The 25872-nt window shown below is 38.8% G+C and overlaps 1 protein-coding gene and 1 long non-coding RNA gene across 2 annotated transcripts in view; one reads left to right on the forward strand and one right to left on the reverse strand.

Annotated features, from left to right (window-relative positions):
- Positions 1-198: 198 nt before the first annotated feature.
- Positions 199-24615, reverse strand: LOC133266824 (uncharacterized). Its single transcript, XR_009742532.1, has 3 exons — positions 24517-24615; positions 13598-13657; positions 199-913 (listed from the first exon to the last, which is right to left on the reverse strand). It is a non-coding gene; the product is annotated as an uncharacterized LOC133266824 (long non-coding RNA).
- A 36-nt stretch (positions 24616-24651) lies between these two features.
- TOX (thymocyte selection associated high mobility group box) overlaps positions 24652-25872 on the forward strand; it is a 226057-nt gene continuing 224836 nt past the window's right edge. The window contains exon 1 of the mRNA XM_061448433.1: positions 24652-24963. Within this exon, the coding sequence (XP_061304417.1) occupies positions 24862-24963 (102 nt within the window). The 5' untranslated portion in view covers positions 24652-24861. The remainder of the gene's footprint in view (positions 24964-25872) is intronic.

The raw sequence follows: 25872 nt of genomic DNA on the forward strand, positions 1-25872 counted from the left end.
TGGTTCATGCATACCCATTGGCTGCTTAGGTATGCAAGTTTTCTTCAGTTTTAACCAGAAAATCCTTCTTGAAACCAGTTTGGTTGAAATCAGTACATTTCTGGGAAAAGAAAAAAACCTTGCCATTTCAGCAACCAACATTTTCACTGAGAGATTCTGACACAGTTCTCATGGTAAATAGATATTTTTAAATTTTTATTATGATTCAGTAGTGCTATATTTATGTAGAGTACATTATGTTCTGTGTTTACTTAATCTCAGAAGGTATAACAGTAATATATGGAACAGTTAGATACAGTGGGAAGACTTTATGTATACATTTGATATATTCACCTGCTATTGCTGTATGTTTATTGGACAACAATAAAAAAATATTATAACACTTGATCTTCAATGACAATATTATGCTAATACATCATATTTTATGTATTCCAAAGAGACTTTTCCTTTCCTCTTTTCAGTGGAAATCACCATCTCCTTTTTTCAAGCTGTTGTACACTCATTTGGCAATAGCAGACATTTAATTTTCCTGACAATTCTGGGACTGAAAAGGCAAGGTATGTTTTGAGGTATACTTCACATCATAGAATCATAAAATCATAGAATCATAGCATGGTTTGGCATGGGAGGGACCTCAAAGATCATCTTCTTTCAAACCCCTGCCACGGACAGGGACACTTTCCACTAAACCAGATTGCTCAAAGCCACATCCAACCCGGCCTTGAACACTTCCTGTAAGTGGGCATCCATACCTTCATGTTTTCATCCACGCCATCATACTAGTCCATACTCATGTGTACACTGTGCAGAGATCTCAGCATCCTCAGCTTTTATCAGCCACATCCGAACGCTGGCCTTGCTATTACTTTGAAGCGCTTGACCAGCAGCCATAACTTTGGTCTCCACCTTCAAGCTAAACCAAAAATATAGAGAGCTATCTCCAATGTTTCTGTTGTATAAGTATATAAGCTCATTTTCAACTTTTTAGCAGACACACTGGATTTTAATATACCACAGCTGTGGACATGCAGCACTCTTTGGTGCTAACAGCAGAAAACAGAAGTAGAGAAAGTAAAGAAGCCGTCTACCACAGTCTTGCAGAAGATCCTTGCGTGAGACAATAGGAACTCTAAGTGAGAATTTGGTTTCGCTCACATTCATATCTTCTTTTCTGGTCAGCAGATGAAGATCTGATTAGCAGCCTCCAGAGCAGTTCACTTGGAGAACATTTACAGTGAGCCACCAATGACCTAATAATATCTGGGTAACAATACCCCAGCACCCACATTTTATCTCAGGATTGCAGCTGGTGGCAGTCAGTTTTGTGCCATAATTTTCTCTGTATGCTGGAGATGTTTTCTTCAGCAATCTGAGCAGAATTCAACTTTAGCATCAGTAGAACTGAGCTGAAATTTATTCTCTCTGTATGCTGCTATCACGAAGCAATCTACTAGAGTCTCAGCCATGCATCTTGCATTAATATAAGTTCTAAACCTCTTCAGGCATCTTAGTTTTTGCACATTTTCCTTATCTCCAGCATCTGGTTGGCCTGCAAGTGAAAGCCTGGGCAAAGAACTACTGACCCCTTTAAACTGTTTTCTAATCTTACGAGTTAAATTAAGATAAAAGATAGTGCAACTTTTTTTGCAAGTTTGGATTTTCTGCCTTTTGTTTCATTTTATGCTGCTTACAGCTGCATTTTGGGTACTTTGGTTGATTTTTGTCACCTTGGTTGAGGATGTTTAGAGCTGCCAAAATGATGCAGAAAAGGCTTACGTAATCATAGCTGATTCTTCACAGTTTGGGGAAAAAAAGCACAAAAAGTTCTCACTTGTGAGATTCTGCTTTTCCGTTCCATCACTTCAGTGGACAAACTTTCTTGATGTGACACACTTTTTTTTTAAGACGTTGAAAGAGATTCGATGAACTCATGGAGGTTAGGGCTCTCAGAAGCCACTGCTGAGCACATGAAATGAAAGACTACTCGCACTGTTTGCTACAACCTACTCATACCATTCACGGGCTATTTTCAGAGATAAGAGGAAGTGTGTCTCAGTATAGTAATTCTTACAAACTATATTTAATCTCCAGAAATTTCTTTTCAGCATTTTGAAATTAACCAGCATACTTTCTGTCTGACTAATTAGTCCAACATTCTTCTAAAGGGCTTTAGTTTGCTTAATTTTCAAATTTACTTATAGAGAATTATCAAATACAACTACTCCAGTACATTCAGATGCCTGCTCCCTATAATTTCTTTCAAGTTATTCTGATAAATGGATGCAGTGATGTTTGCTAACCAAACAACACGATCTTAGAGAACATCTTTGAGACACAGAACAGTTTTCACAGCTGCTACAATTAAAGTAAGAAACACTTTAAGGAATTCATTCACTTTCTGGAGAATACAACTTACAGGGTCTGGGCTAGAAAAATGATATGGAAACACAAGTTGCTAACCCAACTTGTACCTCCCCCCCTCTGGTAAAACACACCCTTTTAACTAGAAAAAAACTTAACGGATTTTGCATTTACTGACAACAGCCAGTGACAATGATTGCAGGCATTTCTTTTTTTGTCCTCTAAATTTCAAGGCAATTTAAAACCAGTATTGCTGCTTTCTTCTAGGTACCCTGGACCTAGAATAACATCATTGAAAAAAAGAAAGAAATAAATTGATAGATGCAATGTACACTCCACCATTACACACTCATTCTCTAATGATTCTCCGCCTTCAAGCCAATCTTCTGTAAGACTCCCTAAATTCACTGGAGTTCATACTTCACTCACACATTTTTAAAGCATTAGTCTCTTCTCTCCTATCCCCCAAAATTAGATTTGGCACTAAAATGCTTATCATAGCTCTGTATTTTAAAAATCTGTCAGTCTGCCTCATTTATCATAGATCACACTAATAATTTAGTATTTAATAATAATTAATTAACTCATTTACCATCCCTGCTGATTATCCGTTTTAACTTCTCAGACAAAGAACTGCTGTAATGAAAGATGTGAACTTAGTGACTAAGAACTTATGACATGGTGTAGTCACTAATTTGTCTGGTTGAACTGGCATTGGAGCATATCTTGTGTCTTTCCCATTTAGTTCTAGATAACAATGATGATTTTGTTAACACAAGACCTTAGGCTCCTTAAATATCTGCTGTTCCATTACATTTAGAAACACTGCCTAAATAGAGTTTGAAGTCTTATATTCATCTTTTACAGAGACTCTAATGAGGGAAAAAAAAAAAAAGCTGAACTTAACTCTACCCAACATACAAATTTAGCAGTGGAATTTCCATCCCAAATATAGGAAATACCATCTTAAACACTGTAGTATGTTGAAGATGCATATTATATATGAAATATTTTATTATAAACCTTGCCTGACATCTAGTACACACTTTAGAAAAGCTCTTTTGGGCTCTACTTCATTGATTTTAATGGAAACCAAAAGCCTATTCTATAAAGTACATATAGAAGGCCATATACCACAATGCAAGTAATTTGGCATACATCTATAAGGCTTGAAAGGAGAGGCACTTAGAAGTGTGAATGTGAATTGCTTTGCAATCTGCAGTGTGGTAATATAGCTGTCAACCATATTTCATGTTGTGCAGGACTATGGATAGAAAGCATCTCTGGAAAGACATGCTTTTTAACTAGCAGAAACTGAATGACTGACATCCAAGCAACTTTATTTTCTATTGGTGTCTAAAAAGTCCTGTGAAGAAGTGCAATAGAGAAGACTACCTTTCATGGAACATGGAAAACTTACTTACAATGGGGCTAAAAGAAGAGAAATCCTTCTATAGAGTGTGCATGTAATATTAAAGAGAGAGAGACAATTCATGTACTTGCATGCAGCTAGAAATGTGAAAGTTGGTGGTTTTGGTTTGGAGGCTCTGTGATGAATCTTTATAAGGTTTCAATTCCTCCTGAGTCTGAACCCTTGAGTTTTACTATGGGTTATGGGGTAACAAAAAATAATACTCAAAACAATACCTATCAAGTTACCGAGATGCTCCTTTCTTCAAGACAAAATCATTAAAACCCACAAATTCTTGGCAGCATTTCTATCTGTTGTCTAATATTCTCTGTCTATTTAGTTTCACTGAAAAGTTTACAGATTTTGGCAAACCTCATCTGAGTTCCAGTTTTGTAGCAGATCATGAAGAATGAAAGTGCCTACTTGCTTCTGCTTTCGTTATGAAAGCTCCCCCAACATTTATGTGTGACCATCTAAATCAGACAATTCTGGATGAATTAATGCAGTAGAGTCTTCTGAGATCTAAGAAAGATGAATTTTACTTCTGTAGCACAATAACACGATTTATCTTAAACCCTTTATTTCCTTGCTCAATTGGGTATCTCACTTTCAACTGCTCTGATGTGCTGTGTGTTGTGAGCAATACACCAGATTTCTCTACAGTGCAGTTTCTTCCTATTCTGTAATATCAAGATAATGTTTACTCAGCTTTGTAAAGGTGCTTAGACAATTTAGGATGAATGACTAAAACCAATTACTATAATGTTCTAACAACGGTATGAGCCATATGTGGAAAAAAGGTATGTCATTCACAGGGCAGGCATTTTAAAATGAAAGTTTTCAGCATTCAGATTCTGGGGTGAGGGCAGGGTTTGAGTTGTATATGTAGTAATATTGTGTTCAATTGCAATATTGCTGCTTAGATGGAATTAATCTTTTAAAAACCTGCTCACCTCTAGAACAAGACTTAGAATTTAATAATCAGTTCAATTCAGTCCGATTAGGCATGTAATCCAAATAACTTTTCTTGAACAATGATTAAGAAAATATCCTTGCATACTTGGTGTCCTGTAGCCTCTAAACACGCAGTACATGTTTCACTTTAATATCACCCTGCTATTCAGAAGCTGATTATAATTACAAAAAAAAAAAAAAAAGAACTTTGAAATTGTTAAGAAGGAAATCAAAGCATTTGTTAACAGATAAAAAAAACAGGGTCAGTGTCTGATTCACTGGCGCTTTCCCAGGCACGAGACATTTTTTTCCCCAGAGGTCACCAGGTCCAGGCAAGCTGCATTCTTTCTGCCAGGCACTTTGTAATGTGCAATGAACAGTGTCATTTATTTTCATTTCCTCATACTTAATTGCATGCTTCTTGCTTCCAATATTAAGCCAGAAGGCAGGTGTTAGAAGCAGTAAACTAAACTACTACTAGCTGTCAGAGTTACGGACCATGCTACTCTCCTCTTGAAACAACCCAATTGTTTACAATTCAGCAGAAACGGCTGAACTGGAAAAACACTTACTTGCATTGCTCATTCAATAGAGATTTTTTCTTTTATTCTAAAAAAAACCCCAAAACCACCAAAACAAAGCCAAAACCAAAAAATGATACTCCATACTTAGCAAACACATGCTACTTAAATTTACTAGCATTCTATCACAGTAAGAGGAAGCAATACCAGAACTTATTGTTTTGGTCAATGTACCAAAAATATTTTGAAGGTATGGTAGGATGACTGCTTTAGCCAAGTAACATGCCAGTAATGCTACTTGTGCAATTAATGCTCTCACTAATAAGCTATTTAAAAATTTAATGACCATGCCTGGATATAGAAATATAAGATGTTTATCAGGTATGCAAAATTTAAGCTTATCATTATTGCAATTCAATTATTTCATTCACTGTGGAGGTTAGCATTCATTTCATTTTCCCCCATTATAATAAACAAAATAAAGCTTTATCAAAGATTCCTTAAAGAACTTAACTTCATTTTGCCAATGAGTATGTCATTTATTTGCATATTTATATGCAATGCAAAGTTCTCGTGCCACTATTGTGTTCATGGGTGGCACTTTATAATGTATGTGATTTTTTTCAGTAGCAACACTACTTTGTGTTACTGATATACTGCTGAAACACAGATAGTGGGAATCCTATCATATTGCAGCTAAAAAAATTACAAAGGAGAAAAAAATAGAGGAACAGTATATATACTCATGATCATTTAAAAAATTATCACTTCTCACTCCAGTGACTTCTAACCTTACCCAACTGGTTTTATATTAAAAGGTGCTAGATATTACTGCTTAAATTATCTAGCAGCAGTAAGTAATATAGTATTTCTACAAATATTATTTGCTTAATTGCATAAGAACACAAGTGTTAGTAACACACCTAGAAAAAAATCGCTGTTATCAGCACACACTCTCCATTTCAGTTCACGAGTTTTCCACATACCCGTTCTGTTAATCAATAACAGTGTACAATTTCCTCTATACCATGAACATATCACTGTTCACTTTCTGTAATACCCTGCTAAAAGATTATTGATACTGTTATTTCAGAATAAATAGTGCATTTCAACTGCAAGTTCAGGCTGAATCCTGCAAATTACTCTATATGACTTTACACCTTGGCACTACAGCCTCCTGATGTCAGTGGAACTCTGAGCACAGAAATGATCACTTTGCTTGCATAATAAAATATAATTGTGGAACTCCATCTTATGAGGAATGAGACATCCTGTTTAGAAGTAGCAATAACACAAAGCAGGCATACTTTATGAAGCAAAAAATCCAATCCTAATCTCCTGTTTCTGAAGAAAGAATATAGGTTAAGAAAATAATATGAGCAGCTTGGAAAAAAATTAAGTTACATTTGTAACCTTTCCCTTATTCCATCAATCAGGCACTGAGGAATTTCTTAAATGAATTTGAAACTCTGTTCTTGTAGGTAATACTCACCTGCAATTCTATCATCAAGGAATTTCTTTATTTTCACAAATCATTTTTTTCTTCATAAAATCCTGTGGTGAGTCCAGAGCATTCTAGCTAAACTAAAGATCCAATTGCCCTAAGAAGTGAGCGGGCAAAGGTTAAAATTGGAATAGCTACTGAACTAATGCATGAAAATTTTATTATCTTGTACAACTTAGCTTTCAATATATAAAATTCTATTTTTTTTTTCCAGTGAAACTCAGGTTTGCAGACCTGTTTTCCAAAGGTACTCAGGAACCTCATTGTATTTCAAATTTCAGAGCAATTTGAGTCCTTCCCCACACCATTAATATACTACATAATAATTTTTTTAATTAATAATTTTTGTGGGGGGGGGGGGGGGGGGGGAGGTGAGCCTGCCACTTAATAGAATTTCAGGTATCCCACTTAAATAGCAAAATTTCACAACAAGTCCTGGGGAGAGCTAGGAATGGCACATAGGAAGTCCATGCATTTAGGAGAAATTGGAAATATCAAAGGGAAGAGACTATTCAAAGTTGCACAATTATACCATGTTAGCACACCTCCTTCCACCCTAGAGTCAAAACAAAGTCTTCTTCCAAGCACTTTTTTCATGAAACACAGTGGAGTGAGTCTTTCCTCACTCAGTTTTTCCTCCCAAAGAGGGTCAGATGCAGAAGTATTTTCTAGCACCTGTCCTGCCAAAAATTCCCTTTTGGAAAAACACAGAAAACCGAATGATTCATTAAAAAATATATATATTTAAAAAAAAAAATAAATACCTAATTGAGCCCAAAAGACATCTAAGCCTCCCTTTCTGAAGGAGAAGGCCCTAGTTACTACTAAGCTCTCATCCTTGGATACTCAAGAAACCATTACTTAAGAAACTTTTTGAACTGGGAGTGTTGGAGGGCAAAATCTACACAGACATATACTTGGTAGATGGGAAACAACTACCAGGCTAGGTTATATATATTAGGTAAGGAAAAAAATACTTAATTTGCAAATTTCAGTAGTATTTGGACATAAGAGACCATGCTGCTCTGCATCGTTAATGCTTGGTTAAGACTGCATTTCTCCTGCCTCTGTACTGCAGACATTGATAACTCAGGATGCAAGTGCTCCTGGCCTTATCCTGTAGCTGATGTGGGGCATTTTGAAGATAAACAAGACAGGTACTTACAGCACTAGGCCTAAAAGTCTGTCTGTCGAGTCCAGCCTGACACGTTTTTGGAAGTTAAAAGCCTTTCCTATTGGACTCCACTATTCATATTTTTAAAGTCAATCAAAAGTGCTGATTTTTGCAAACTCAAGACTGAAGTCCTCACTGGAAAAATCATACCGTTTAGAAAAAGTGATGGTCTCCCAGAGATATCTTTAGTGAACTTCAGCCAGGAAGACTGCTGAACATGAACACATTACAGCATCAGCAAAGACAGACTGGCCTGCCTACAACACAGATTGCTATTGACCAATAAAACAGGACTCTCCTATCTGCAAAATCCACTTCCTTATTTCTTGGTGGACTCAATCCACATTTTTTTTTACTTCCTTTGTGATACTCCATTATGGAAGCAGAAGTAGTTATCTGAGGACTGGCTAGAACTATGAGTACCCTGAATTTAGAAAGAGACATCTAATATTTATATACTGAAATGCTTTTTATGTTGCCATTTGCACCACATTCAGTGCATAATCTTGCAGATCACTCATTCACAGGTCATACCTATAAATTTCCAGAATGCAGTGGGTTTTTTTCATCTACCCAGCTGAATACCCCAAAAAATATCACTTACCCTTTGACATGATAAATGACTCTATGGGGATTTTATTGCTGAGATGCAATACCCTGGAGAGTCATGCAATTGTGCAATCCAATTAGTGTTTTAGATGGTGCAACATCATTCAGGGAATGAATGGGTAGAGATACTTTACAAATAATATTGCCAGACTTGTCTTTTCCTTACCCCTTCCCTAAATCGTCTCCACAGACATAGATGTGCACACATACACTGATATACACTATGCAAATGACTGTCCTGGATAAGATCATTTCTGCTTAGAGAGATGATTGCTTTTGTTGAATTTCATTTATAAAGCCTTCTTGAATTGTAGACAAAATCTTTACACAGAGTACACATTGATGAGTACATGTTGAAAATGAAGAGAAAAATATTTGTAAGCTGTGCCAGTCCCTGTACTCCATTTCAACTTCATTTTTATGAAGGCATTTGAAAGCAGTGGAGAATCTAGTTTGAACTTTTATTTTTATTTCATTTTTGTCATCCCCAAATTATAAAAGACAGTTCTCAGTTCTTTGGGTACTGCAATTTAATTTACCTCCAAAGATGTTATTTATTTTTTTCTACTTTTTGCTCTATAGTTGCTCACATCTGAAATTGCCACCATAATGAAAACACAGTCACTGCATTCCAAATGCCTGCATGAGTATGCATTTGGGGGACAGTTTCCTTTTATTTAAAGTTATCTGCAAGGAAAAACAGTGGCAAAATATACCATTCTTCAGCGAGTTTTCAGCAAAAGTTAAACAGAGAAAAAAAAAAACAAACAAAAAACCAGGTGCCTATTCCACTGAGCCCTTATTTGAGTCAATCTAATGTAATTCTGATGCTTAATTTTGCTATCATTTGCTTAGGGTTTTCCTCATAATTCCTATGGAAGCTTAAAAGAATACCAAGCAGTTTCATAACAGGGGTGGATATGTTAAGTTATCCTTAAATTTCTCACCCTTGCCCTCAGTAAGTGGACTACAAATAAAATAAGTAGTCTTGCCATACAATGATGCAGAACTCTGCTTTCCTAGCAATTCACCCATTAGAGAAAAGTATGACAGAAAAAACACCAATTCAAAAATAATTGCACTATAAGCAAAGGAATAAAACTCTTGGACCTTGATGCACCTTCCAATAAGTTAGCATGAAGTTATCAATTTTTTTTTTTCTTTATCCCTCCTAAAACCTTTTTTCAGTATTGCAAGCTCATTTTCTAGCATATGGCTGAATGGAACCAAGCACTCCTCTTTTATCAATACGTTTGCAGCTAAACCTTACCAAGGGGAATTGTATTTATTAAAATATATGTATTGAACAAAATTCAGGTGAAGCATTTTTCTGCAATCTTTAAAGTTATATAAATACAAAAGATAATATCAGTAAATTAAACATACTTTCCTAATCAATTCTCCCAACTAAAACAAGGCACATAATTCTCTTTTCATTCCCATTTAGGCCCTTATTCAGAAAAGCACTTAAGAATATCCTGCTCTTTAATGTGCCTACCGCACTCCTTTAAGCATATGCCCAACAAAATGTTTCAGGATGCACTTAGGCATATGTTTAAGTGGTCTGCTGAAACCAGATGTTAGTCTAGAGGAGTATGCAAGGGGAAGCATTCATCACCCTTGGGTTGAAGGATCTATTAAAAAATGCTTCTGACTCAAAAAGAAGCATAGTAAAACTGGGTAAATGTTCATCCCAACTGAAAGGAAAAGCTGAAAATTCTCTGGGGCTGATGAAACCTGCTCTTTCTATCACCAAGACCAAAGCAGTAAGAGAAAAGCTCATTCATCGGAGTAAATACAGGAATTCACAGCACTTGCTGCAAAGTTCTCTTCAGAGTTTCTTAAACTCAGTGGTTGAAATCTGCTTTATAAGCTAAAATGACAGGAAAGCCTGTCATTACACTAGCTGGTATCACATTTCACCTCCACATAATTAAAGCATTTTTTCATATTCACTTTGTTACTTAGAAGACAGTGTCTGGTTAGTAAACTCAAGATGTAGCTCTAGACCATTTGTTCATAGTGTTGTTTTTTTCACTACCACAACACCATGGCAACTTAAACACCAAATATTTATTTTCTTTCTCAAACACTGCAAGTTACTTTATAAAAATTTTTATGCAAATTGGGCAATGCGTTGACTCATTCTGTTTGCCTCCCTTGTATTTATCTCTAAGGCATCTATCACCATGGTGCCTAAATGCTGTGGTATCTTTGTATTTGCCAGCTCTGTAAATCATATGATCGGTATAATCATTTCTGTCCACTTTTACATAGCCTTTTTATATAAACTGTAAGGACGTATTAGCTAAAACAGAACAGTTATGGATTAAATGCAAAGAGATGATCTCTATACTAATATACACAAATCAGTAGTAAAATTAAAAGTGCTTACTCTTCCCTCCAGGCCTCATTTACTCTGAAAATACAGCCTCTACTAGTAGAAGACACTCTGTTGATGAAGGCGTCTCTGATTTCAAAAACCGGGGACTCTACTTAGAATCACTTGCATTCTATCTCCTAGCCAGCTCAGATAACCACACCTGCCCACACAACACCATACTGCCCTAATGACTTTTTGTAGTACTTAAATCAATTTCCTTCTCTCCTTAGAACTCACTCAAATCACATCATCCCCTAAACCATACTCATGAGACCATTTTAGATCCAGACCAATGTCTTCCCACATGTCATGAGACCTAGGTTGTGTAAGCAAGCCTGTAGAGCTTCCAAGCTGCTGCGAGCTAGACGAGGGATGAGTAACAGTGGCAGTTGTAAAAATACACCTGCTGCTGATGGTAAAAGCTAAAACTTTTTAATCCCTCTTCCTTCTTTAATTAAACAGTCAAATGGAAAGCACAGGAAACTGTAAATAACTTTGTATCTGAAAATACTAACTTTGGCCAAAACATTGTGATGTTGTATTTGGCTCACCTTTAAAAAAAAGGAGTTTTCTCCCCAAATATTAAATGGAAAAAGTATAATGAGAAAAAAGTGAAATGGAAAACTGCTAAAGCTGAAGAATATCCACACAAAAAGACAGTATTTTTCTAACATCTCTGAGATGATAATGAGAAAGAGAGAAAGGGTGTGGAGGAGGAGTAGAGGGAAGGAGAGGTGAGACAAGGGAACATGAAGCAGGCTGAAAACAGAATGTAAAAGAATTGATACTGTTATGAAAGGACTAAAAAATGAATGAGGGGTGGGGGTGCAGCAAAATACAGAGGCCCTTTCAATACTGCAAATATCATCCTGACAGTAGTTTTTGCATAAAATGCTTACATGTAATTGGACTGGTCATTATTTAGAAAGCTGGAGGTTTTGTAGCTCATCTTACCATGGGACAGCTCTTCTACTTTTTTTCTCAATGGCATGCTCTACTCTGCAGGGTTTATCTTACCCCCTGCAATGCTACATCATAGTTAAAATGTAATTCTTAGCCAGTGTTTCAACTTAAAACCTGTTTTCTAAAACCATTTATGAGATAGGATTATTATTGGATGGTAAGCCCCTCCAAATGTAGAAAAATTGGAAAATGCCTCACTTTGCAGCCATTACTAAGGATGGCAACAAAGTTTGACAGGTGGCATTTGAGGAAGTACAAAAGCTTAAAATATTACATGAATAAAGCATATTTTGTCTTTCTTAATGGAACATATATAGTAAAATACACTTCTCTAAATTTAATATTTAGATTCTTCATTGATCAACATAAAGTTGTACGACCAATGAAATGCAATCCTTTTTAGTGCTTTCAAAGCCATATAAAAACAATGATTTCTATATATACAGAACCTTGCATCTTCAAAGAGTTTGTAAACAGCAACACATTAATTCTCATCCTATTTCACTAATGCAAAACTCAAGACTCCTGACATCAGAAATATGTAGAACAAGAGAATTCAAATGTCAAAGCTCAACTGATATTAGAGAGATCTAAAATTTCCACTACTATATGGAAAACTTTGCCTAGATAAAAACTAGGTCCCTGTGAATTTCCACTCTGTGGAGGTGGGCACACGCATAAAACCTCTTCCTTTGCAGAAAGTAAATGAACAGCACCACTTCTTTCAGGATTATGAACTACTTTGTTGGCTAAAGTCTTCACAATCTCTGTCTCCCAAGATATCAAGTAATAACATTGATCAGCTATAAAGGAGCTGGCCAAGTCTGTCCAGCTCATAACTGACCCTTTTTCTGTATTTTAAAGAAAACAAGAAATCAGTGGCTGTATTCCTGTATAGCCCATTGCTACAGCGTAGTTTAAAATCCTTCCATGTCATACAGGTTCATATGACTGTATGTTATATTTCAACACACTTTTGAAATTACTTAACTTGATGTACCTTCTTGCAGCTGACCTACTGAAGTTCAGGACTGCTAGCACAGTCAGTTGCTGAGACAGTTCAACCCTTTTGTACAAATGACTGACAAAAGAGTGACTGGTGTTAAATTCCTGGACAGATTAAATAAAGCTCATTCCCCCCCAGATCTGAAACCTTTTCAAACTGCTTTTTTAAAGCCATGTAACAAGTCTTTATTCCTTATATTACTGTTCCACTTTTTGTTCCCTGTCTTAAAGGAATTTTCATCCTTCTAGTTCTCATGGGAAATTGTGTTAAAATTCAAGAACCTGACCTTAGGTTGCATTGAATATTCCCATTGACTTCAGGCCATAAAAAAGGAAAACTGTGGAGAAGAGTTATATTCTGTCAGAAAGAATATGGCTCCAAATGCTGGAATCATCCTGACAGCTCTATTTCAGAAGTTAGCCAAGGAGAAAAAAGGGTCCAGGCATCTTGAAAATTACATACACATACCTCACACACATGTATACACATACAAAACATGAAGGAGAATAGAGGAGAGAACCTGGAAAGAAACCCTGCCAATTTATCAAGTGGCAGATGAATTATCCCCAAGAGTTTCATAGAAGCAGCAGCCACCCCATTTTAAGGTGAAATTTTATTTCAATCTCAGCTGCAGCATAATCTAGGATCCATCTGTTTCCCCCATTCCCCCTCCCTTCCCCTCACAGTCTCCATGCTCCCCTCCCAACTCACATGCCGATGTAACTCATAAGAATCACTTCACCTCCAGTACTACTGGTTTCATGGGCTCTACTGGGTAGGTAGGAATTGTGGTAAGAGGAATGGGATCAATTGGAAGGAAAAAAAAAAAAGGAAGTAACAAATTCATTTCAGTGAGTTTTCATCCTGGTCAAATCTTAGAAACAGCGTGCACCTTTTGCTAATTGGTGTGTTTAAGAGTATTTTCAATATTCTCCTCACCAATAATGTTTTCACGACCAGTAATTGGATCTACTTGAGCTGTAGCTCTTACCTTTGTTTTTGCTCAATATCCACTCCTATTAATTTTTCCTGTATGATGGCCCTGCTTCAAGTCCTCAGGATATTATTTATAGAAAGTAAGCCTTTAAAAAAAAAAACAAAAAACACTGGAATTTTCCAATGTTTGGTCTTCCTTGATACCTCCAAGTTTAGCAAGAGGACTCCTAGATGCAGTTTCATTATTGGCTTAAGCTAACCCAAATACAGAATAAGACAAGCCTCAAACCCACTCTCTCCGCCCTCCCCACTCTCCTTGCCACAGACCTAGGTAAATAGTCTTCTTGTTTCACCATCAGTTCTGCTGCCACAGAGTCAGACGGAACAAAAAACCCCAAAACAATCCACCTGAGATCTGAGGCTCCTTTCAGATGGCTCCTGACACAGCTGACCGTGCAGCCATGAGCATCATCATCCTCAGGGAGACAGCAGAAAGGTGCAGCTGAAGGAAGGAAGAAAGGAGAGCAGTACCACCATTTTCAGCATCAGCATGAATTTAAATTTGCTGAAGCTAACTGTGAAACCACACCTTTGTTATGCTAACAAAAAACCTCCCAAATGAACCAAAGGGTAAACCAGACCTGTATGCTTGGTTTTGATTGTTTAAGGAAGACAAATACAGAGCTTCTCCTGAATCAGAAACACCAGATGGCAGAGGCACATATTTGAGTATGTTTCCAAAGCAGAACTAGCAATAATATGCTACACCTGCATGTTGTGCCCACACTAACTCCTGACTTACAAGCAGTGCTAATCACTATGGAAGTATACCCCTTAATTTGTGTGTGATAACCTGTGCACCTCTACACATTTCTTCCCATTAAGTTAAGGGAAAATTTGGCCTTTTGGGTGTGCATGGAGAACACTTTGGGAGTGCATGAAGAGCACTTTGGGAGGCCACTGGAAGATCACAGTATTACACACATGCTACAGCCCAACTCTCAGCAACAGTGATCCCATGAGATTGAGTTCATTAACACTGCTAGTTTATAACATTTGATGGTCAGTCAAGTTTACTGTGCTCAGATGTTTGTGTCGGAGTGTTAGTGAACTGCTTCTATTAAAATTTGTATAACCTTGGCAGCACAAAGCAAAGAGATGCCTTTATACCTCCTAAGACAGGTAAAAGGCTGGAGCAGCAGGGCAAATAGATGCCTACAGGCATCTGATCTTGTTGCTTTAAATAGTGCCAGTGGGCACTATTTAAATAGTGCATCTGGGCAGGAGAAAAATAGTTAACTGCCCTTATGCAATCCCACTCCCCAAGAACTTCTTAGTGTGACACAAAGCTATCCAGAGAATATGAAATATTGCAGAAACATTTCAATTTTTAATAGTTGACAACAGCAGCATTAAGTATTTGAGTTACATTTCTGCAATGTGACTTCAGATCTTATCCTGGAACACTTGTGTCTGCTGACTAATTACATAAGTATTGTTAATTTTGTGTCCTTATTACTCTAAAAGAGTGTTCACAAACTTAGTCCTTTATCTGTGACGCACATCTGAAAAACAAAAAGGCACAGAAGCCTGGGGATTTGGTTAGTTCAAGATATTTAATTGCCATTACAACCATAAATGCATAATTCACTCGAACAGAATTTCCTTTTCTGAGGGAGAAACTTGGGTTAAACAATAGCGCAAACTCCACATGATGGCAAGCAGTCTTGGGGGTTTTAAAAAGCAGAAGATGGCAAGCTAGCTTTCCACAGGTTATATGTAGTTACTTTTATAAATTTTGGGCACAGAATCAAACTTTAACATTCTACATAGAAAGACAGAATCTTTCTGAAAGATCTTTTACAAATCTGCAAGACTGGAAATAATTTGATAGAAGACTTACCGTGTATGCTCTTTCAGCCATTTTACTAGAAACTCATTTTAGCTTTCTCTGAGGTAGAGATAAACCACAGCTAAGAGACAGTTATTAAATCTTCTTTATACATTCTGTATGAAAAGTATTAAAGTACAAAAATACCATATTCAAATAAGGTTAAGGGTCTCACTTAAACCCACAAAGACATGAAAATTCAGAAATATTGTGTCTTCCTACCCTTTACTCTCTTCAGTGTAGCTAGCCATTGTAGCACAAATGACTTGTGCTCAGATTTCTTAAACCTCTTCTTTACGGTATATTTCTCCTTAACGGTACTTTCTCCTTCAAGGTTCTTTCAGTTTGCATCCTTTCCATGGGCCCAGGTTAAATTCTGCCTTGGACAGTTTGAAGTTTTTATAATTTAATTTTTTAATGCTTATTGAAACATAAAAGCAAGACAAATAAACCAGAAGTATGTAATTGTTAGTCTCTGCATCTGGCTACTTTTATTTTTATTTTTTTAATACATAACTGCTAAATCCCATGTTAATGAGAGACAGGCAGACAGATGTAGGGACACGCACAACTCTCTCAGCAAGCGCAAACACATGCTTCAGCTCTCTCCCCACCCCATACAGTTCCACTTATACATATGTAAATACTCATTACATATTTTTTCAGTGAACTAAAAAAGAACCTTGCAGTTGACACTGAACTAAGATTTTGTCCCACAAAATAGCATGGCGCTTTCTTCTGTGATGGATTTTTCTGCTGTTTTCTGAATACAACAGCAACCAGTGGAGGTCACACTATTCAAAAGAAAGATGCTTGTAGACCATTCAGCTAGAGGGGCTCTCAGCTTTGAAACCACCTCCTACCCTGTGGTACAGCAGTTTGGGCCTGCTGAACTCTTGGGCAAATTGCAAATTGTGTCTTCTCAAGATAACTTCAAAGCAGGGAAATTCCACTGCAGGGCGGGGGAAGGGTGTCTTAGGAAGATGGGTATTTTTTTCTACATTCTACAACTGTGAACAAGTCTTGAGTTTCTCCTTATACTCTTTTACTTCCAGTTATTTGCTGTTTTTACTTAATTATTGTTAGCACGTTATGCAGCCAGGCAACTGTCTCCATGCAGCTTTTATAAACATAGATGCATTCAAGAGACTTGATCATTTCAAATGTGTCTTGGGGCTTCCCCTCCAAATGCTTCATAGAGTCTGATTAACGTGCATGCTCAATTCGTCTGTACTTACACATGCTACTGAAGCATCTGTTTTGAAAGATGAACGATTAATACTATTTATTCCCTTCAACTGGTACTCCTGTAAACTGAAAAAAAAAAAAACAAAACCAAAACCCAAAAAAGAACAAGGCCCATTCCAATAAGATAACAGTGTTGATTACATGCTGGTAGCTAGAGTAAAGGCAGATGAGCTGGAGGACACGCACAAACGCTAATATTTGCAGTCTGACTGTGATAAAAAGTAAAACATACAAAATCCTCAAACAAATAATCCTCAATCAAATAGTATCAGACTTTAAGACAACACCCCTGATATATTTTTATCTTAAGGTACCGTGGAACAAGACATAGGATTTCAGGAATTAATAGAAATGAAGTTATTCCTTAAACAAATAATATTAAACATGTCCCTATCATAAGCAATCTCTGTTAAAAAGTAAGAGAAGCAGAAAGTGGTAGCCTTGATCCAGAAAAGGTATTTCTGTCTTATACAGTATAAAAGACAGACATTCCGGAATAGCTCATCCATGAGAGATGGTGATATCCTATTGCTGCCAAGGTCAGTCAGACCTGTTGTGATATGTTCTGTAAATGCTGACTCTATCACTTATAGTTTTCCAAGGACTTCTTGAACACTTAGAGATTTTTTATTTTTATTGTGGAACAAAGCTATGACATGAAACTGTCAAACTAGAAAGCCCAGAAAAGGATGACAGAGAGTTTTTATTAGATTTGAGGGTGACAGCTCCATTAAGAAAAGAATCATGCAGTTAAAAGAAAGGTGGTCTGAAGCTCCTGGAGATCCAGCAGAAAAATGCTGAAATCTCAGCAAAGAAGGAAATTTTGCTCTCAAGCCAACAGTCCAACAATTTATCACACCCTCTAAAAATTGATGACTGATGACACGTGGCTGATGTGTCTGTATCAGAATACCAGGTGTGAATGGAACTGGATTTATTTGCTACAACAGGAAGCTCTAATGGAAACTCCCAACATAGTTTTACTATGCCTCAGTCCTCACATTCTGCATTTCAAATGCCACGTGTCCCCCTTGTGTAGTACTTTTCTGATGATAACCATAAGTCCCTAGGGAAGTAGGTTAAATTCAAGCACGCTGCTTCACTTTTACTTTCTCTAGTTAAAAAATAAAATGAAAAAAAAACCAAACAACCCAGCAACAAAAGACAAGCTGTAATACCTTCTAGCCCTGAAAAAAAGATTTTTACTATGTGAACTCTGCTGTATTTATATGTACTCAAACAGAATAGAGTTTGGATCGCTCTCTTTATTAGCATCTATATTCTGGGCTTGAAGTACTAATTAAAAGCACATAAAATAAGGTACATGGACTACTTTTTTTTTTTTTTACATAATGGGGTGGGAGTCTTCTGATGAAAGACACACCTTGCTTGGAGCTTTCAGAAAGATCCAACGTATTGCTTCACAGAGACCTTGTGAATATAAAGGGCAAAGAAAACTATTTTCTAGAAAAAGACATCTGAGCCACATGAGACAGCAGAGCATAGAAAAAAAAAAGGTTTTAAGTAAGCCTGTAAAGATCTCCTCATGCTGGAAGAGCTCATGTAGGGGCAATTCAGCTCTTTTAGGGAGTTTTTATCACAAAGGAGAATGACGACGACATTGTTCTGAACTGAAAACTGATTAATCATCTGCTTGACATCTGTCTTGGCAGATGAGAATCCCCTTTACAATGCTATGGAAAAACTGGTGATAGACTAGTCCTCATGTTGTCACCTGTCTCTGCTTGTGACCAGCCCTCTTTCAGTCTCCTTTCCCCTGACTATTCAGCTAACACATTCAGCTAGTACTATGGTATTTTTACATTTGTAAACTATCTGCAAATATAGATGAGTATTTTTAACGGTATGAAACATTTGTACAGATTTGTTCTCCAGGCATCTGTATATGATGCACACCTCAGGTAACACATAACTTTCATGGATCCTCACTATTTGGAGGAAAAACCAAAATGCCTTTAGACAGGCTTTTTAAATTGTAAAATAAATTGTTGAAAACACAATTTTCCTTCAAAAAACCCTAAGTTTCTGAAACCCCAGTACAGACCTCTAGTACGCTTCAAAAAAAAAAAAAAAAGAAAAAAGAAACCAAAACTTCTTGATCTTTTATACTTCTAGATGTTTCATGGTTGATTTAACAAGATAAGTGGAAGAGCGGAAAATTGGCAACCTTAACACTTGGGTATATCTTGCAATTGAGAACTAGCACACACCATACTGTGATATATTTTTGAGCCTTCCTGCATACCATGTGGACAGTATATCATATAAAATCACTTGATAAGACAGGAAATTCAGGAAGAGGAAAAAAGGAACTTTACGTTTCCCTTTATTTCTCTGAACATGAGAAATGGTTTGATTCTAAGGCCCAATGAAATGTTTTCTTTCAAGATTGGCCTACCTTTTGTATATCTGCAAGGCCACATTAAATTTGGTAACGTGAATTGAACCAGCTGGCAGTGTCTTTGAAGCATATGGGAATGGATCGAAGCTGCAAATATGCAAGGTGAATTTTACATTTTTATATTTCTCTCATGGTTATTTAAGATCTTGATTCTGTGAGATGTGTGCTTAATTTCTACTGTAGGCAATGGCAGATGAGTGCCTAAGAACCTTTTGTGAGATGCAAAACACAGTTCAGCTTCAGCCCATGTGTCTATTCCTCCTCTATCTGTTAAATTGGCGGCATATCATTTGTTTGGAGTAAGAACATATGGCAATACTCAGGTTTTCTCTTTGCTTTGCAGCACAGGGAAGTCAGGGGCTTTCCTTAACTATTTAGAAGTGCTCTTTACTTCCCTACAGAAATGAGAACAATTTATTTCCGTGCAAGTGTGATAATTTGGGGGCCATCATTTTTACCACAAATGAATTAAACAAGACAGGAGCAGTGGCTAAAATAATAAAATAGCTGCCTCTTTCATTATGTGTTTGACAACACTTATTTGACACATTAGGTAGCATTACAAACTGTTAAAATACTCTGAAACACATGCCACTATTAAGTTTTGATACGAAATTGCAAATGTTTCTGTTTAAATACAGTGATTTATGCTTACTTATGTGTGCACACCCAGAATGACAGCACCACTTAAAATGAATCAATTTCTTAAAGGATTTGAGTTAATTTTGATGAAAAGACCAGATTAATTACTTTGTTTAAAATATTCCATAATCTTATTATATTTTGCATCTTCCCAGATCCAAGTGTCATACCCAGTTTAAGGACTTGAAACAGGACATCCACACAAAAGGGACAGACCCTTCATCCTATTATTATTTAATTAACTATTCTCTAGAAATTGATGAGCATTGAGCTTTGTTCCAAAAGGTAAATAGCTCTGTGTGTCAGTAAGTAAAGCAAAAATTTCAGCAGGGGGCATTTTCTCAGCAAAACCTCAAGGCTCCTCTTTTAGCTTACCTGGCCTTCCTGACTCCCAGAGCACAGTCCACAAAACAAGAAATTAAACGATTTTTAAATCCAGCTGTTCTTAAATATTTCAGAGAAAACTTTTCTTTAAAGAAGAGCCAACCTCATGAAAAGGGTCTTGTGGTGCCTATGTATAATAAATAACAAGCCATTATCACAGTCTCATATTTGCTTCTTTCTGAAATCTTCTCTTTGTAATAGATGATCAGACATCTTGGTCTGGAGATCCCAAATACAACTTGGAATAGATGTGTGAGATTAAAACACAAAGATGTTGGGCTAGATTCTTTTTGAAACTACAACTTTTATCTCTCTTTGGCTGAGCACACAATTTATGCCTGCTGATGGCCCCTCAGTATACTAGATGAAGCAGCTGGGTGAGCCATTAGGGCAGACAAGAAAATAATATGTGATCTTGGAGATACTTACTTGTTTATAAGTAAGTATGAAGGTCTTACTGTTGCAGTGCTTCCGTAAGAACATGTGAATGGCTGCAGTGGTTCAGACTGAAGGCCTGCCCTGCCAGCAATCTGCGTCCAATGACAGGTCTGAACTGAGGGCAACCATATACAATACTTCCCCCATCCACTACCGCCATGCCTCTACCTCCAGCTATTTTCAGCTCAAAGGAGCTGCTGATCCATTTATGGTTTGTCTATCTAATGACCTCCTTAGGTCTCCAGTCTGCTATGTAAACTTTGTGCATCCACAACACTGTTTGGCAAGGAATGCCATTTGAGTTCTCCATTGCAGAGAGAATATTCATACTACGTAGTCTCACTCCAGCAGACAGCATTTAAAAGAATAACTACTTTTTTAGTTTCAGCAGATACAGATCATGTTTCCTAAGGCATTTGTTCCTATTTATATGAGAAAAGCAATGACACTCATCTCATATGCTGGTATAGGAATCTCTTTCAGGACTATTTCAGAGACATTCACCTGAATGCATGTTGAATGGCTTAAAAAACTCAGTGTCCTTCTGAACAAATGTTCCTTCATTTAAGCTTCTGAAAACTGATTCGTGCTTTTTAATCCATTTCAACTTTTTTTTCTAGAAATTCACTTACATGAGCTAAAGTTGCCAAGTTTGATATATCATTGAATTATCCTGGAAAGGGCCTTGCTTTCTCAGTCCATAGAGGCAAAACTTACAAGAGTATTAACATTTTCAGATCCAGTCTCCACAAATGCATTTTTCTGAAAACCCCAGAGAAAATATCCCCTCCAAAACAAAAGAACACTTACCGAATTAATATATACAGCTTTTTAATTTTTACAAACTGTACAGATAACTGCCACAAATCTCAGGTGTTTTTACCATCTCAATGATTAAATCATCTCTGTAAGTAGCAGCAAAAAATTTTATAACCTCTCAGGGCCTGCATCATTAAGTACTGAAAATAACTTGAAGTGCTGCGCAAAGCAAATGGCATAGTTGTAAACTCCGACAGACTCCTAGGAAGTTGAAGCCTTTCTTAAGGCAATAGTAGTATTTCACATAAATAAGAAGCCAAATCTCTACTTTTCATCATCGGATGTTCTAGTCATTCTGGTATTGGCATCTCTGGCCCTGCATTAGCATCACCGTACCTGCATACACCTGTGTACACATGCATATGCTGGTCTCCCAGATCAATGCTTATAGAATCAGTGTATCTCTACCACCTTTCTCCACAACAGGCTGAAAACTCATTTACGGTCTATGAATAACAAGTTTCTCAACAGCAGTTTTTCAATACAGAGCTTGCAATCTGTCTCACATTCACTTTGTCAAATTATGGTCCACATATCAGCCATTTGCAGCAGTGATATATCTGTCAAGCGTCAAGTACATTTCTCGCAAAAGGAAGTCTTTTTTAGGATTTTTTTTAACTTTCAAAGTGTCTAATCCCAAACATGCAAAATAATGAGTCAGGCATCAAAAAATCATGAGATTTAAAAAAAAAAAAAAAAAAAAGTTAATATCTTTTCCTTTGCTTTCTGGATCTTTTTCTGGGTCATGTTTTCAAGCTTTTCTCCAAGGCCATAAGAGTTACAAACATTATTAAAAAGAAAGCAACTGAGATCCTTTTGTAATTGCATGTTTAAGGAAAACATTTATTGCCATCAGACTTAAATTGTATTGAACGGACAACCAAGAATCTTCAGAGATATTTGAGATCAAATAGTCCTAAAAAAGGCACATTGCTTCAAACCTGTTTTCTCTAGAGTTTTGTTTACATTTCTTATGCATTTTTTTCCAGATAATTAAGCTTTACTGAAAGCAGGTTGTTACACATGGGGGAAAGTTATCATTTAACACTATCCTGAAAGACTCTTTACAATATAAAAATATCTGATCTACAGGTTACAGACCCTCACAAAAACTGAGATTTCTTCACCTGAGATTTGTGATTTGCTCCTCCTTAATACTGAGTTCCCCTGAAATCTTTACTCTGGATTTCCTTTTTTTTTTTTTTTTTTTCACTGAAGACAATTTTTGTGACAATGTGCATTACAAATCTCCTTAAAAGTTCTTCAGATTCCGACTGTTTTGTGATGGATATTTTCATGAGCATTTGACAAATGTAACCATTCCTGTTAACTGCCATCAGCTGGTTAGTGTGACACTCACTAATTTGCTTTTATTTAGAGGGAAAGGAATCCCTTGCTTTTCATAACAGTTTCTCTATAGGGCATTATCTAAACTCAGTATAGTGTCTTTTTTGTATCTTTTCTTGTCCATCCTTTCTGTCCTAATTAAAACTACCAGGGACCCAGCAGGAAACCCAGTAGGATTGCTTATGGTGTCTTGAAGTCACCCTTTCTTTCCTTTTTTCATGCTAAACCTTGTTTTGCTCATCAATCCCTCTCCTGAATCCCACTGGACTCCCAGCTTCCCATTGTCAGTACCCTTGTTTGCAGCTAATTGTGCTCCTTTTCATGTTCCCTACCCCGTTCTCTTCCCTTTCCTCCCCTCTCAGTTTGCCCACCTCAAGTTTCCCTCCTCCATTCCATGGTGCTGTGAGGAAGGCTGTGCCTGGTGTCAGCACTGCCCATGGTACAGCCAGGCCCAAGTGCTACATGCCAACAAGGCAGACCACAGCTGATGAGGTATTCCATAGATGGTCCTTTTCACTTGCTTCATGGTTTCTGAGGCATACACATGGATCACACTTTATTTCTACCATCACAAACTCTGGGTGATGGCTTCCACTTTACTGGGACAGAAGACGAAAGGCTCACTCATCCCAGCGGGCCCTGCTTGCAGCTCGACCCTGGTCAACCTCACTAGACTGCCTGGGAAGCCGGGGTGGAAATCGGCCGGGCGCTCCCACAGATGCACCTCAGGGGCCCTGCCCGCGGCCACAATGACAGCCCGTGGCTAACCCATCGCGGAGTTCAGAGCCCAGGCCGAACCCCTCTCACCCCTGCCGCAGCTGCCTCCTCTCCACCCCGGGCCGGGACAAGGCCGCTGCCGCGGCAGGCCACGGCGGGATGCCATAGTAACAGGCAGAGGGCCGGGCGGCGCCGGGGGGCCGGGCGGGTAGGAGAGGGCGGTGACGGCGGCGGGATGGCGGGCGCGGCAGCGCCCCCTCTCCGCCGCTCCCAGCCCCGTACCCGGCTCCCGCAAATGGCTCTTCCCTCGCCGGCCCCTTTGTGTGAGGCACGCTCGGAGCAGCGACTCCGCCGGCGGAGCGCGCCGTGTCCCCTGCCGCTGCCCGGGGAGCCCAGCCGTGCCGTGCTGAGGGGAGAGAGCCGGGAGGCGCGGGGCGGCCATTCCAGCGCGGCTGAGCTGCCTCGCCGCTCCCCCCGGGTTGAGAGGGGTCCCGGTCTGCCGCCGCTTACCCCCCACCCCCCCCCCAATTCCTTCCCGGCTCGTCGCGGTGCAGGGCAACCAAAATACACTTCCAACAAACCCAACCAAATAAATAACAACAATAACAATAATTAAAAAAACAACAAAACAAAACACAAAAACCGGGGAAAGAACACAGGGAGTGAGCGAGAGGGAGGGAGGGAGGGAGAAGCGAACCAACTCCGAGACTCCCATAAAGAGAGGCACACACGGAGCTAGCGCCCCGGTGCTGATGCGTGGGGGAAACAATAAGTACTCGAAGTTACCTGCCCTGCCGTAGAAGAAGGAGGGTTTGTTGATTCTCTCGCAGGCATCTGCAGACCGGTGCTTTTTTGGAAGAGATTTTTTTTTTTTTTTTTTTTTTTAATCCCTTCCCCTCTCTCCTCTCTCTCTCTTTACAAACCACAAACGGATGTGAGGCAGGGAAGGTGTTTCTTTGACTACTGAAGTCAGGCACCTCTGGGTTTTTTTTATTCTTCTCAGTCTTGTTGTGTGTCCCCCCCCCTCTCCCCTCACTCACACACACACATTCATACACACACACACCCCTTTTTGCACCAACATTAACGACAAACAGAAAAGGAAAGGAGTTTGCTTGATGTTTTAGTGAAATGGACGTAAGATTTTATTCACCACCTCCTCAGCCTGCCGCCGCTCCTGATACGCCTTGCTTGGGACCTTCCCCCTGCCTGGACCCCTACTACTGCAACAAGGTGACTCGTGTTTTGTGTCGTCCGAGGTGTTTTATCTGTGCTGTCGATCGTGCTGTTGTCGCGGCCGGTGCATGAACGGACGCTGCGCTCCGCCGAGCCGCGCTCCAAGTTCAGCGCCGAGGTGGAGGGCAGCGGCGCTCCCCGGAACTGGGGGTTCGGGGGGCGCGGTGCCGCCCGCCGCCGGGACACACACCGGCTTCCCTGAAGGCACCCCAAATTAAAACCCCGGAATAGTTTGGGGGCGGGCAGCTGGAGCAGTTGGGGCGGGGGGGGGGGGGGGGGGGAGTGTGAGTGTGTGAGTGGGGGAGACATTTTCCATAACATCTTCCCTTTCGGAGAAACAGCGTGGACAAGGATGTTTATGCGGAGGACTTGGATTTCCAGGGCTCTTGTTTATAAAGATCGCGCCCGCCACAAGCTGGCGGAAACTCTGCCCGGCCGCGTACCCGGCAGTTCATGTGTGTGGTACTCGGCGGTGCACGTTTGTGTGTATGTGTATGTGACATGAGTGTGTATATATATATTTATATACTCATACACACACACCTCTGTGTATGAATGATAAGGGTATATAAGGGTGAGAAGTCTTTCCAGAACATTGGCTCGACTTTGTCCAGGCTGTGCAACTAACAGCCTTATCAATTTCTCTGTAACTTGATCAAACCGCTGAAAACGGGGTGCGTACCTGAGGGGAGCCGAGGTTTAAGGTCCCCGAGTCCCGGGGCGGGGGAGACTCGTGCTAGCCCAAATCTCGGGTTTGGCGACGAGTTATTGCGGCGATCCCGGAGCACTTTGCATTACTTTTGGTGCTGAGGAAGGGGGCTGGGGTTCCTGCATTGTTACTGCCTCTGTCGCCGGAGCCAGCTGGTGCTTTATACGTGAGCCGCACTTTCTCTGCTGTTACGGAAT

Source organism: Pezoporus flaviventris, unplaced genomic scaffold (assembly GCF_033815535.1).
Source record: "Pezoporus flaviventris isolate CSIRO_AGI_PZ_B2104156 unplaced genomic scaffold, CSIRO_AGI_Pfla_v1 ptg000007l, whole genome shotgun sequence".
NCBI classification, from domain to species: Eukaryota; Metazoa; Chordata; class Aves; order Psittaciformes; family Psittacidae; genus Pezoporus; species Pezoporus flaviventris.